Source organism: Fringilla coelebs (assembly GCF_963513975.1).
Source record: "Fringilla coelebs genome assembly, chromosome: 2".
In the NCBI taxonomy this organism is placed as follows: Eukaryota; Metazoa; Chordata; class Aves; order Passeriformes; family Fringillidae; genus Fringilla; species Fringilla coelebs.
In genome coordinates, this window is record NC_140029.1 from 68,847,317 (window position 1) to 68,862,809 (window position 15,493).

General features: G+C 34.3%; 1 protein-coding gene across 2 annotated transcripts in view; it reads right to left on the reverse strand.

Annotated features, from left to right (window-relative positions):
• PDS5B (PDS5 cohesin associated factor B) overlaps positions 1-15,493 on the reverse strand; it is a 99,007-nt gene that overhangs the window by 32,181 nt on the left and 51,333 nt on the right. For both annotated transcript variants that reach the window (XM_084201485.1, XM_084201484.1), the window contains exons 13-22: positions 13,986-14,099; positions 12,440-12,521; positions 9,207-9,255; positions 7,564-7,703; positions 7,373-7,488; positions 6,283-6,388; positions 4,455-4,615; positions 3,692-3,815; positions 2,790-2,948; positions 1,937-2,005 (exon numbers count right to left, since the gene is read on the reverse strand). In XM_084201485.1, coding sequence (XP_084057611.1) covers positions 1,937-2,005; positions 2,790-2,948; positions 3,692-3,815; positions 4,455-4,615; positions 6,283-6,388; positions 7,373-7,488; positions 7,564-7,703; positions 9,207-9,255; positions 12,440-12,521; positions 13,986-14,099 — 1,120 coding nt within the window. The remainder of the gene's footprint in view (positions 1-1,936; positions 2,006-2,789; positions 2,949-3,691; positions 3,816-4,454; positions 4,616-6,282; positions 6,389-7,372; positions 7,489-7,563; positions 7,704-9,206; positions 9,256-12,439; positions 12,522-13,985; positions 14,100-15,493) is intronic.

Consider the following 15,493-nt stretch of genomic DNA (forward strand, 5'->3'; position numbering starts at 1 on the left):
ACATCACCATTATGGCAGCAGCTGGCTAAGGTTTCTACTGCCCGAGGTTTCAGAGCCACAAAGGCTGCAAGTTTGTGCAGTAGTGAAAAATGAAACAAAGCCCACCTTGAGCATCGTTAGAGAAACAGTACTAAAAACCTTATATTCCAGTGGTATGGAAGGAAACAAGAAATATCACTGCTACTACACAACTCTCAATCCCCTGCATGGTGCACAGTAGTCATTACAGGTCACTGCCAAGAGAGACAATTGCTTTAGAACTCAAGTGCACAGCACAGCGTAGGAATTCCAGTCTAACTCATACAATCATTAATCCAATTCATAGTTAATAGTGTACTGAAACATTTCTCTGCAGAGAACCTTTCACAGAAGGTTTAGCACCCAAACCTAAGGTCATCCTCTGTCAGTCTACATCTGCTAGCCTGGACAGTACTAAAATTTAGTTTTCAGCAGTCCTTCCCACTTTCATAGTCTAACCTGCTAGTTTGAAAATCCCCACTAGATATATAATTATGTTACAAAAGGAAAAAGAGGCTTGAAAAACCAGAGTGAAGAAAAGTACACTATCAGAGAGAAATCATTTATAAACTAATAGCATTGTCTGGAGCATACATTAAGTTTAAGCTCTGCAGTAGTAATAAATGCTAATTAAATTTGCAAATCAATGTTCACAATAGTCTGTTTTCACCTGCAAATAAATTCTTTCAGTTTTCAGGCTTGGCTTCAACTGCAAATTGCCTTAAGAATTTCTGCAGGTTAATTCCCTTCCAAATAACCAAATGTAGGAGAAGATTTATCAATATAAAAGTACATTTTAAAGACTTATTACAGCTTCACAAATCATTTATAATAATTAAGAAAAGCAATTAATAATTACTCTCCTTCAAGTTACATGTATAATCACTCAAGTGAAATCATGTCTATTTAAAATTAGCACTTCATTAAATTAAAACAAAGGTGCATTCTTTAAACAATTTTTGGAGTATACTGTGTAACTATGGAGTTGCACAAACATGAAAAATATTCTTTGTGGAGTCAAAAAACTAAAAGCAACAAATCAACTTCAAAAAAAGCCAAGCCTTTCCATTAATGTGTTCGTACCAAATTGCAAACCAAAGTACTCACTAACCTAGCAGAAAAGAAGGTCTGCTAGGAAGTGTTTAACAATTTTGAAAGAAGGCAAAGAAGTTTTTAAAACCTGAGCCACTCTACTCAGAAGACATTAGAAACTAAACAACTGATATAACATACAGCATTCTATAAAATACAAGCATTCTGAAAGAAGTGAAAATCTATCCCTGTTCTGAAGGGCATTTAAAAACCAAATACAGATATAGAAAATATTTTTCACATCATGAGTCTTGTTCAAATTCACTGAAAAATTGACTGACAGTATCCCTTACAGAGTACAGAAAATGTAATACACTTACTCCAAAATAAGAATAAGCTTGAGATGACATTTTTAAGTAAAGTAGCAAAACAAACCCCCTGCTATTTCAAAGTGATTTTTTTTCCTTAAATCCAGGTTTTTCTCTAATACACATTGCAAACATAGAAAAGTAAACAATGTAACAGATTTATTCATTTGAAAAAACTGACAAATCCAAACCCCATTTTTCTTCTTCTAAAACAACACAAAGTTTCTTGGAATGGCATAAAAATTCAACAGAAAAGAGAAAGACTTCTCACAAAATTTCTATAGTATTTAACTCCTACATTGAAGAGAAGGGGAAAAAATAATTTTAAGTAATCCAGCTATCATCACAGTCAAGTATCAGAAAACAAAACTACACCTATAAAGAGCTTATATAAAAACTTCATGAAGTGTGTATGTAAATTTATGCATAAAATAATAATTTAAAAGTATGTTCCCAAGAACAAATCCTTATTAAGTATTATAAACATAAGAGACAGGAAAACAGTACATGCTACTCACTTTAACAAGGGTTTCAGGAGACACTTCTTCATCTGGGACCCAAAGTTTTGTCGTCTTTTTTCCTGGTAGCTAAACAAAACGTTACATTTGTTACAGTACTGTTACTCCTCAGTGAAACTTGTAACATCCTCTTTCCTGTTTGCTTCTGGAAACAATACAGCAGCACTCCCTGGACAGCTGTATGCCTCCTGTACCTTACAGAAGTAACCAGTACAGAAGTGAGATACCTCACTATCCAAGTATCAGCAAATTTAAGGTTAATACAGGGATTGGCTGTTGTTGTCACCAGAAAACTAATCCTTTAGGGCATAATAGCCATTGCTTTGAAAATAACAGTTTTTCCATATCCAGTAGATTGGAACTTCACAGACATTTTACTGTTTTAGACAGTGTATCTTTCCTTAAGCAATTTTAAACAATGCATGAGTTAATTTTTGACTTCATAATCACTTTAGAATCAATACAAAATTGTTCAAAAAATTGAAATTCAGTCCTCCATTTAAATAGTATTTTAATTTTAAATGTAATTTACTTCCTAAAAATCACAACTCACTCAAGATAAGAAACAGAAGGAAGTCATAACAATTTTTCCCTTTTTAATGAAGGCCAAGTCACAAGTGATGAAATGCTGTGCTATGCAGCTCATAATTTTTGTAAGATTCTCAAATTAGTAGAACTCTCCTTTTCCTGTACCATGGCTTTTGAATAGAGTCAAACTACATGAGGAAATCAAAAGACAACCACATATAAAAAGCAGAACCAGCATGCTAAATATTTTCCCAAGCACTTGCTGAGTATGATACTACAGAAAAAGCATTAAAAACCCTTAATATCAGGTTTTAAAAATACTCACCCTATCGTTCATTAGCAAATCTTTAACAATAAAAGTAGCAACCAAAGATTTCAAAGGGGCAGCAAACTGGTCCGGTGCAAGCATGGCTATATGGCCAATAGTAACCAACGGCGTAATGAGGTGCTCAAAATTGCTTGGATCCAGACTTTTATGCAGTGGCTAAAAAAAAGGCAACAAATTCAAGTATTACTGATATAATCTGTGTCTTACTGAGGGGATGGGAATGACAGCTGTGTACCAAGTTGTCCATGTCTACTTCAGAAATACAATTTCAAAAGAACTATTGATTATTTCATTTTAAATATACATTCACCAACCCATTAAGTCTTCCTCAAGTCAGAGAAAATGTCAGGATGACAGACAAAATATTTATCACCTCTCGATAGTTCAAAAAGTGACAGCTCAAGCATGACTATTTATTGTGGGAGAACTAGATCTCAAGCTAGCAATTCCAGTAATGGACAATGATTCAGCCTTCAAGATAAGAGGCTGACGGCCACTAATGAAAAAGTACATTTGCAGTTACAGCTATAAAATTTATTTAGTCTGTACCACAATTCAGTTTTCCTTAATTTCTGCAATGATTTAAATACTTTTGACCATTTTCAACAGGGATAAGGAGTAGCATATGGTTCCTCTTTCTATAAATAGTTCATGGTTCTAGTACACAGCCTAACACTTGGTTTTACTCTACCAGCTCTTAAAATACACAACCTAAAACATGATGAATCATGAGATACAAGAACACCCTCTACTACCATTCTTCAAGCCAAAATTATGTAGAAACAAAAGGAAAGGGGAAAAATGTATTTCCTAAATCTGCTACAACTTGCAGCTACATCCCTTAGTTTACATATGCAATATAAAAGATCAGTAAAAACAACTTAAATATTTAATGTTACCTCAAATATCTGTGCAAACTGCGTTTCTTTGCTGGAAAATATTGCATGGATGCAGTGAATAGCATACTTGGCTTGACGAGGGGGTCCCTTTTTAGCTTTATGATGCAACACTGGAAGCAAAGCACTAAACAGTTGTGTAACAAAACAAATAGACAAACAGACCAAGAGATAAGTAATTTCACAAACTGAAAATTTTCCAAAACATCAAACTAACAAAGGAGTACAGATATACATATAAAAGCACAACACTTCTGCAAAAGCACTAATTGCTTTTGTTTGGGTAATTTTTTCCAAAAAAAAAAAAAAAAAGGAAAAAAATTTATGTAAATAACTTGCAAGAAAAAAATTCCTTGTTTTCATTGATAAAATATTATATGGTAAAATAGGCATTGATATCTGCACAGGTACTAAGTGTTCTTTTGGAAATATTTTGGCCTACATATCACCATTAAATTGCAAGGAATGTTTTTACACTGCATATATATATATATAAAAAACTAAGGAAAGAATAAGTAATTCTGAAGGGCAACTACATAAATTATAGTGGTATCAGTGACATACCAGCTGTCACTACTTTGACTATATTCACTACACTTCCATTCTTCAAAAAGCACTACAATTTAGTTTTTCAAAATCTCTTTTTGGAGGTAATACTTCTTCTAAAAGAATGCAGGATAATGCTACAGCAGACGAAAGGAAGAGTGAGAACTTCCAAAATCCTACAGAGTAAAGGTCACTGCTCAGAGTAAGATATACAACTTACGATCGTATGTGAGGAAAGTCTTCTTCAATTTTACTTCCTGTATTTTTGAAAATTTGTAATGCAGCTTCTGCCACTTTTTCATCATCCATTTTCAAGCAAGCAAGGAGAGATTCAAAAGTTTCAGCTGAATGAAATGAGATAGGGTGCGTAAACGAAAGTACCTGCCAAAATATGATGAAAGCCATGTTAACATTTTTTAAAGGTCCACTTATACTAGGACACTTCATCAAGAGTCATTTTCCACTACCATACTGGAACATTTATAATACTCTCCCCGGTTTTGATTCATGATATACATTTCTCTTTTTTTTTTTTAGTAGCTCCTAAAGTTCTGTCTTTATACACGACCTCATTAGATTTAATTTATTTCCCCAGTCTCAGTTTCTTCTCCTACTATTCTGACCATGTACTTCTCAGTGACTACATCTACATTAGCTAGTACTGGGTTACAGCAGAAGCAGGTCTTAAGAGAAACCCAACTGATGCTAAGGAAGCAATATTCATACTTCAGGAGTTTTACGTCAGAGTATTTTTAGACTGACTAAATCCACTTTAGGCAATGCAATACAACACATGCTTCTGAAGCCCATCTCAGTTTTGTTCTTCTGAAAGCAATCCAGCTTGTGTGCCTCCAGACTTCATGTTTGTTTCCTCAGGGGAAGTACTGATTCTGCTCTGAAGTGAAATTCCTATCTCTAAAACAGCAACACAGACATATTCAATAGGGCCTCTAGTCCCTCAAGTTTTCCACATTAACTTAACAGATTCTGTACCTCTCCTTCAGATTCCTGGACTTGGTTATTTTCAGGTATGACAGTCCTCCCATGTTAAAAAAAAATGAAATAAAGAAACCCTCAATTGATCCTCCCTGAAATTTGGTCTTCTCTTCATTTTTAAGTGACTGCTGATTATTAGCCTCATTCCACATAATATTCTGATTCATGGCAGAGAAACAATCCTCAAAATCTAGAAACTACTTCATGTGCAGTTTTCTATTTTAACTAAGTTACCTTCCTTCCCACTTCATTGCGTGGAATTCCCAATGCTGGACTCCTATATTTGTCCTCTGTATTATTCTGATGATGTATAGACCTCTTTGTTCAGGGCAGTCTTACTCCTCTTCCTTGAATGTGTCATCCCAGTTCATACCAATATGTAAATACTGACTTGGAAGTCTTCATTCAAGCATATACTCCTTCACAAAATGATTCATTCTTTCTTACTCAGATGCATTCATGTGCTACTAGGTATCTGCACTTTTATATAAATGTTCACATCTGGATAAAGAGGTACACCCTTTCAGGTGAATCTACTGAGTCCTTAGTTAATCTAAAATACTCTGAAAACTTCAGTATGGGAGTCCTTTAGATTTTTAGGCCTCTTGAAGTCAACTCCCACCTGGACTACTTGACAGTCTTTGCTATGTTAGCTCAGTCTCAACATTACTCATAGCTGAAACAGGTAAGACCCAACTTAGTTGGCACACAGAGGAACCACAGTGTTGCAGTGATGTACAACAGCACAGTGTCTACTTACAAATTGCTGAATTCATGCTCTAATAACCAAAACTCCACTGCTGCTGTCTCACACACAACTACTTTTGGCTTACAGAAAAGTTTCCAAATCATTTTAAATATAACCTTACTGATGTGCCACGTAAGATGAGCACAAAGCACAAAAAACCAAACCAGTTTCTTCCAGGTAGGCACCACATGCTTTTGACTAAAAGCAGTAAGTGCTAATTAAAAACTTATTTTAACAAAGTTGTTTGCCATATTTGTTGTTTCTGATGTTTCCCATGCTCATTTGCCACCAGGACTATACTTGCCTTCAGCAATTCAAGACCTGCTCTGATTGCCTGGTCAGTAGGTACACCCTCATCTTCATCATCAGCTGTTCCATCTATAGACTTGTTCACTTGCTTTATAAGGGCACTGAAGAGGAAAACAAAACATGGCCTTGGAGTTACTGCAATTCCACCGTGTATGATTACATCTTAAACTTGTGAAAACAATCTTATTAAAGCAACTCATTTAAAACACAAGCCTATTATAAACCAAATATGTCAACTACATACACCTTCTGGTTGCCCTCATCTCCTATCCAAATCAAAGCTTCTGATGCATTACATTGAAAAATATTTATCCATCATGAATTAAGAACAATATACAAATTACTCTGGAAGGATGACCAAAATAAGAAAATAATTTCAGAATTACAAGTAACAAACTCAATAAGAATTATGCTGAGGTTACTAACCTGCTACAGATTTTTAATAATTGATGGAAAATAACTGTTTACAATACTTAGTCTCTAACCAAGAGGGAAAAAAAATAACCATTTAACAGTTCTGCTAAGAGCTGATGACAAATTTACAAGACCTCTCTTCTTCATATTTCTTCTTGACAATAAGGCTTATTTCAAATACTGCTGTTAGTTAAATAATCATTTCAGCAATAACAATTTCAGCAATCCCTCCCCACCATAACTTCATTGGCTCACTCTTTCTTGAAGTGTTGCTGCCTCATCATCCTAACCTTTACTTCCTCAGTTACATTACTGCTTAAGTCAGTATGAGCTAATATTCTAGGTGGAAAGCTTCAGCTGAATACTCTGGACAGAAAAATTTGTTTTAAAATAAGTCAGCTGGTCACAAACCATACTTTGCCTGTCAGCAACACATCCACTTTTACGGACAGGTCATCCCAGCTATGCTGAATGACAATGCAATTGTTTCTGTGACTACATTCTGGACAAGGACACAAAAACCGCTACACAAAGTAAAACAGAAGAAAACATTGCAGGTGACCAAGCCTTGAGCCATACCCACCCAGCCTATTACTGCTTGCGCTTAAAGGCCAAGTAAAAAACCCCAATTTCAAATCCTGCGATCTATGGCCGACAACACACACAAATACCTGATGGATTCGGTATCAATGTGCACAGGAGCAATTCTTTCAAGAAGAAACTTTATCATTTCCAGGAAAGGATTTGTTGGTTGCTTTGGATTGCCCAACTTCTTTGTTATTTCCCTCTGAAATATAAGTTGTGATTAAATTTCTAATCAATTACATTCCAAAAATATTCACACTTTAAGAGCAATTCTTACCACACATCCTTCAGCCTGTTTGCAAGAACATGTTGGGCTAACAAGCATTTCTAACTGACTTCTTATTTTTTCATCATCTTCTAGAACTTGTGTGAACTTTTTCATGAAATCTTGAGCTTTCCCTGGATCAGGAAGGTTTCCTTTAAATAACCAAAATAAATCATTCTTTAGGTATTGTAAATTGCACAAGTTTGGAACATCATACAAACCACACAAAACCCAAACCAAACAAACAAAAACCACAAAAAACCCAAACCACAAAACACCTCAAAATAAGCAGACATATATATGAGGACACAAATTTCTATAAATTTCCTCTGGCTAATTGCTTTCCCCACCCTTCACACTCATTTTTCAGCAAGTCTAGCTGTTCTTGTTAATAATACTAATAACAGGTGAAGCAGACTTCAGACTGCAAAGCCTAAACTCCACAACAAAATATATTCTGTATAACTCCACAACAAAATATACTCTGTATATGCATCAAGTGTGAGAAACATCTGAAAGGGTATTTTTGCCAAATTACCCCTTAAGTAAACCTAAACTTTACAACAAATATTCAAAAACAAAAAATGGCATTTAAAATGCATTATGGAAACATAAGCTTTACAACAGCTTAAAACATCCAAAGGAAAAAAAAAAGGCATTTAAGATACATTTCTTCAACTACATCTTCATTTTATATTTATGTTTTATATTATAGCAAGGCAATTTATTGGCAAAGGATTAGTCTACTATTTAAGATGCTTCATATTTTTTGGTCCAGACAGTGTTAAGCAAAGCTGGTACAGAATGTGGTGTAGCACTACAGGATGGTTAGTTCAAAACAAGTTCTATTATGATTTTGTTTTGCTGTATTGATTTTTTTTTTTAAATCAACTGAGAACTAAAAGCATGAGAAAAAATACAAACTGATGAAAAATAGATTAGTATCATGGCCAACAAAGCAGCGCAGCTCATTTTTTTTCCTCTGCATTTTTTCAAAAATGTGCCATCTTATGTAGTATATTTTTTTGCCAAAACAGATGGCATTTTTTTAAAAGGTGGATTTGAAAGCAAATTTTCAGAATTGTAAAGGAGGTTCTTCTTCATACTAGTTTCAATGCTATTGACATGGTGGGCCTGGTGAACAAAAAGTGCTGCTTTTAGGTTGGTGAGTATTTCTTTGTCAATAGTTCAGTTTACATAGAAGTTCTTCAATTTTTGAAGTGCTTTCCTTGCTAGGGAAATCCAAACTCTCTTGCATTCCAATGACATTTACAATACTAAAACCTCAGAAGAGAGCTAAGTTAGTACATAGCTTAGTAGTTTAGTTCACATCTATGAACATATACTCTATAATAAATGTTAAAATAGACGTTAACACCCTAGATCATCTAGACCTTGAATTAGTCCACAATGCAGCCAAAATGCTATGTGATGGGCTTCATGACTGATGTCTTCATACAGTAAGAGTAATTCTGCTCAGAGTTGCCTTCATTCTTAAAAGCATATTGCTGCATCACATTTATCATGATTTGCTTTAGATTTTATCCACTGCAAAATGTTTTTTTAATAAACTTACTCCAAATTATTTTTAAAGCAAGAAAGCAATATAGCTCTACTGTAATTTTTAGACATTGTAAATACTTATACTGACTTACTTGTTATAACCATCACTTTTGAGAATATAGCTTTACTGCTGGCATCTGTCTGCAAGTCACAAAAGAAAAATGGATTAAGTAAAAATTTTACATTATTTATTTCCATTTGAATATTGAGTAAGGAAGATTCCAGACTGCATTAACAACAAGTCAGCATCCATTCTGCTAACACATCAGTGTGTTAGAAATCAAAAGCCACCACTGCAAATTCAATGTAGACACAGGAAGTAAAAGGTAGATCATCACTACAGATCAATTACATAAAATACTTTTATTACTTCTCAATATACCATATAACTTATGAACAGCATGAATGGGCTATTTCTGCAGTGTGTAGTCTAAGAAGAATGCCATAATTTTCAGGACTCCTAGGTGTCACAGCTGAATTCACATGTTCAGACAAAAAAAATATAAAAGACAGAAATCAGATATAATTTGCAGGATTCAAGTAATGCTGTCAGCAGACACAAACTTCCCATATTAGAATCTCTTGTGACTCAGGGGAAAACAAAAACTGCACTGTGGAGTTTCTTTCATCCTGACTGTTCTGGTCTCCTAATACTACCTAAATCTTCAAGTACTGGCTACAGCTCCCATCAAAAAACATTGAGCAAACTACTAATAATTCAGCCAAACATCAAATAACCTGAGGCAGAAGTATTAACTTGCAGTAGTATAACTCTATTGAATTATGACAGATTAAAGAAGTTTAAGAAACAATTCTTTTTAGAAAATCTGCTGTGGCACTTGATCTACGTAATCTTCTTGCATTCATCCGCAGCAAATGAAGATTATATGCCAATAGACACAAAACAGCATTCACCCACTTTTCTACATACAAACAGGGAAGGTTATGTCTTTTATTTCACTGTATACCACTGCTGAAGGAGAAAACAAGAGGAGCTGTGATTTATGCTTTCGCTCTTCAGAAAAGTAACTTGTCTTAAAAGTAAGTTTGATGTCCCTTCTCTTAAGTCAGGAGAAATTATGACCAACAGCAATAAAAATTTCCTTAACACATTTCCAGCCTCCTAAATAGTGCTTTGTCTGAGAAGGCCTTGAAGAGGAAATAAGGAGGATGGCTCACAGAGTTTCAGTAAAAGGCAGAAAGGTAGACTGGGAAGTTCAAAGACTTAAAGAATAATGTCGGTTGGCAGTGACAACTTTAGGTTCAACAACAGTTGAACTGCCTACTCAAAGCAAGATCAGGTTTTGCTTCAGGCAAACTTCAAGTTGCATTTTATATATTTACAAGAATGAAGATTTTGCAGTATCTCTGGGCTACCTGTTCCCATATTTGATCACACTTACTTTTTTTTTCTTACTACCTAATCAAAGTTTCTTTGTCATAACATCTGTACACTATTTCTTGTCCTATTTTAGTTTATCTCTGAGAGCTCTCACAATGCTTACAACTTGGCACAGGGGTAATAGTCACAGGAGAACAAATCAACAACTAAGCTAGAATGATTACATGAAGAAATTAGACAGAAATGAAAAAGCACATAAAAACTCATTTTCTAAAAGATTACTATTTAATCTCAGTTTTGTTTCCTGAAAGAAATAAATGCTTATATAGCTCCGAATTGCTAATGGATATTTGCCTCAAGATTATGACTTGGACTATGGGATAGTCTGAGGTGCCATTGCAGGCAGCAAACAGTTTTGCATGAGGGAATTTTACTTAATTTAGTATGTCAATGTACACAAAGCTTTACTTATTTATTCTGGTATTGAGAAATAAAAGCAAACAAACACTTCAAAGAACAGCGTGCAGCTGCCCCTCAGACACCACTCTTCCCTGCTCTGCTCTATCACAAGCCATCTAAATTCTTCCATGTATTCTTATTATTCAAGAGAATACCCAAGTGCAGAGAACTAGCATTTAAGAGCAAAAAATGGGATAAAATCCAGATGGACAAACGCAAACATATCAAAAGCATGCACTGTCTTGAATGCAATGCTTATGCTGGCATCAAAACTTTCCTGGTAAATATCTGTATTTGCTATTTTACAACTGAGAAAGAACTTTTACAAGTTCTGAAAACAAAAGGAAAAATTGAAATTTCACTTTCAACTGAAAAGTAGAAAATACCATGGAACTAACTCAGGTATTAAACGCATCAATGTGTTTAACCTACACCAAAGAACATTAAACAGTACATGAAAAGCATTTCAAAACAGTCACCAAAATACAATGAAGTATTGCTGTGCTAGCCTTTACTGCACTTAGAATTTAATACATAACAGCATGTTTTTAATGCACTAAGTCAAAATTATTGATTTCATTGCAACACCCCTCTACTAACAAGACACTAGCATTTCTAATCAGATACATTAGATAATCCAACCACACAGCTACCCACTCTTCCTGGTTCAGGCAATTCCAGTACATGGATAATCATTAAATTTATCTTGGTACAAATACATACACACACTGAAAATAAAAATCACACACAGAAGCACAGAGAAATTTGAGCATGGCAACACTTTCTCCTCTATATTATTTCTGTTAAAAAAGCGTCAGACAAAACTTCTAGCATTAAAGCCAAGTTTTAATTATATTTCAAAGCTCATCAAGAATTTAGTTTTATAATCCCCCTACCCAAACATGAGTATGAACATAGATGTAACTAGAACAAACTGGAATTCATTTTATGAGAATATCCTAAATGCTCAATAAATTCTCATTTTTCCTTCTGAGCAAAATCCATAAACAAGAAAATTAAATTGTTGTCTGGTATCACCAATACAATACTTAAGAAATTTCTGAGAGGGAAGAGATATTAATAACCTGTTAGGACAAAATATTCCAATTTCTTCAAAGTTACTAATCACACGTAAGATAACAATTTAAGAGGGTTTATATAGGCACTTATTCTTAATTACTTGATTTGGCAGTCAAAATAATATGCTGGTTTCACCCTGTTTCAAGAGCTAGAATAGTCCTGGCAAGATGGAACTCAAACACTTAGACAAAACATTTTAGTATTAAATGACTGGCAAAACATTTTAAAAATTTCCGTAATACCGTTTTCCTCTTTAATTTTACAAACACTTTGTATACACATTTCGTTCAGCAAACGTAGTCTAATGGAGGATCAGTTGACTTTCACAGTATTTTCTATCTGCTATTACAAATAAGCTTGAGATAGCCAAACAAAGGGAACTAAAAACCAGTACATTAACTAAAACTGCATATTCACTAGGGAATGAAGATAAATTGAACTCACTTTGGGTTGTTTTATTAGGTCAACTAAATCCTTTACTTGATGTCGTAGCAGATTTTGACATTTCCACATTTCATTCAATGCTCTAAAAATAGAAAAAAATTAAAAGAATTGTCAAAATTATCTATTCAAGGAGTAACACAACTGTCCAAAGTGAGTCTTGACAGTCTTTTTAATTTAACTCGGCAATGTACTTATCACCTGAACTTTCACTGCTGCGTGAGCAAAGGCTAAATATTTCCTAGTAGGATAACATGGAAAATGTACTTGTTCATATTAGACTGAAACAAAGTGAGATTTTGAAACAAGTTTCATTTCAGATGCTTAAGTACACTGCCTTTCAAAGAAGGAGGATGTAACTAATCTCTGGTCTATTAAGAACTCATTTGTACAAGCCTGAAATAAAAACATACCAAGAAGTAGGTTAAAGCAGATGTTTAAGATTTTTATCACCAAAACAATGTTTTTCTTGCAGACAGGAAGCAGCTACTAGATGAATAAATTGTGAAAAGTGGACATGATTAAGCTTATAAGAGATGCATGAAAGATACTCAGCAGAATAGAAAATTAACACACTTTCCAGGAATAGCATGCCATATAAATAGAAGTCACAGCCACATTTACAAAACTTACAAAATCCACAAGTAAAAAAAAAATAACTGAACAAATTATATCTTTAAAATGAGTACAAGAACTGCAGAATTCAGAAGTTACTTGTTGCCTGAAATAACAAGTAACTTTACAGAATCCATTCTGCATTTTCATTTAGCCTAAACTAAAAATTACTAGAACAATAACTTTTTATTTTTAGAATACTACCAATAATTTTAGCTTGTTATAGTTGCCGTACCTTTGGACAGGCAATACAAGATATTCAGGGGATTCAAATATCTGTTTTTGTAGTATTGGAAGGCTTTGGGATCTTAAGGCATTCATTCATATACAAAGCCTTTTCTGGTCTCTTTCACAGGAAAGAAAGACCCTCTATTTGGTTTTCAAGTGACTGAATACTAGCACATGAAAAACAAAGTAAAACTATCTAAAATCAATCCAGCTGTGAACATTACAGCAGTATAACTGTTATAAGTCAAATTCACATGCATGCACCCATTTTAAGCTGGAGAAGGCAGATAACACAGTAATAATGAAGGAGGAAAGACAAACAAATAAGTTCTTCTCAAGACACCTTGGCTTCTGCAACAAGCAGTTTATGAAGTTGTCATGTAAGATTTAGGGCTGATATACCATATCTGTGTTATCTCTTTGCAGACATGAAAGGACTGAGATGCCCTCAAGTTTCTTTCCAGATCCTTGACACTATGCTTTTTAGCTGCTTATGGTTGAAATGTACTGCATCTTGTTAGAAAACACCCTGTAAGTTTTGGGTTTTTTCAAAATCTCACTTGAAAAACAGATGCTATTTTTTTTTTCTAATAGTTTACAAAATACTTCTGTCCACTGAGTTAGGCTACTGATAAAAATTCAAAATTACTTTACAATAACATTTGTATTAAAAATTATTTTGCAAGCAGTAAAAAGCAGCACGTACTTCACAGCATTTGAATCCAGTGTTGCGTAAAGGTAATACAAACACTTCATTCGTTCATTTGTTTCCAAGTTATGAGGGACCATGTACTGAGCAAAAATGCGTTCAACAAGTAACCTGAAAGACAGGATTAAGACATTTAAGCTGGGCAGGAAGAACACGGCCTAGAATTGTTGAAACATCAATTGAAAAATTCTCAGCCTTATCTAGACATCAGTTATAGCATAAAAAAATGGGGACATTCAAAAACCTAAAGCTCAAGTTATTTGATGTAACTCAGCATAAATTAAACAGAAATTTTTCATTATAGAAAACGCAATGTTAATGCTGGCATTAGATCTCCTAAAATTATCAAAATCATATGCATTAATCTAGAAGAAACCAAACAATTCAAGAAAGATACTAATTACCAACCCAGTAAGATGTTATCATTTAATTTCATTACAAGTCAATATTGGGATAAATTCATGAACTGACTCAAATTAATTGCCCTAAAATAATACTGCCACTACTAATAATAATGCTTATAAAAAAAGAAATATCATGTTGATTATAACCCACAATATCATGAAGCCCAGAAGGGGAATTCAGATACCAATTGTAAGGAGCTGACTTCCTTCCACCCTTTTCTGGTCCCTTCCCCACAGGCTGAGTATATCTCATGTCTTTTGCTTCTGCAATATAAATGCAGGTATATTCCCAAGGGAATTATTAAAAGCTTCTGTGTAATATGAAGCTCCTTATTTGGAAAAAAGGAGGAGAGAGAGGTTTGGGCCTGACAGTTACCTAGAAAAGACTAAGAAAATAAAAAAAGAGAAGCCCACATACTACTCCTAAATACTAAGTCCAAGACTGAGGTCCAATACTGAGATCAGTATTAACAGAATGGAGCAAACAGTTAAAAACAATCATGCATGCTAATGCTGGAAAAGAAAACAAAACTCCTTATGCACAGTTGGAGCAGGTGATCAAAACCCAAATCCAGCTAGTTAAAAAAGTTTAAGAAACACGTCAGTGGTTAACACCACTGGATTTAAGGATCCAGACAGTCCATTTCCACAGCACCATGAAATAACTACCTGCTTTGAAGGTAACTTTTTGAAGTTTTGCATTTTGAGAAGACTTCTATGGGTTTGCAACACCATTTGTATCCAAACACACTGTTAAGGCTCATTTCCAAAGCCAACACTATGACCTTGATTAGTCAAGGCAGACTTATTCCGAAACTTGTTATCCATGTGTAACCATCTCTTGTTCAATACCAACAACCATATACAAGGCTACAGCTGGTATGACACAAGCACTGCTTTCACCACAAATCCAAGAGAAGGCCCTAATTCACAGCTTCTCTGCTACAGAAACCTAAATTTCTGCAGAGTGATATAGTTTGCCCATTGTCACTACACGTGCTATCTTTAAAACGTACAGGAACAACATGCAAATCTAAACCAACATTATTCAAGCAAGTTTACTTCCTAAATTTTAACATAAAAATTAACACATTACTGATA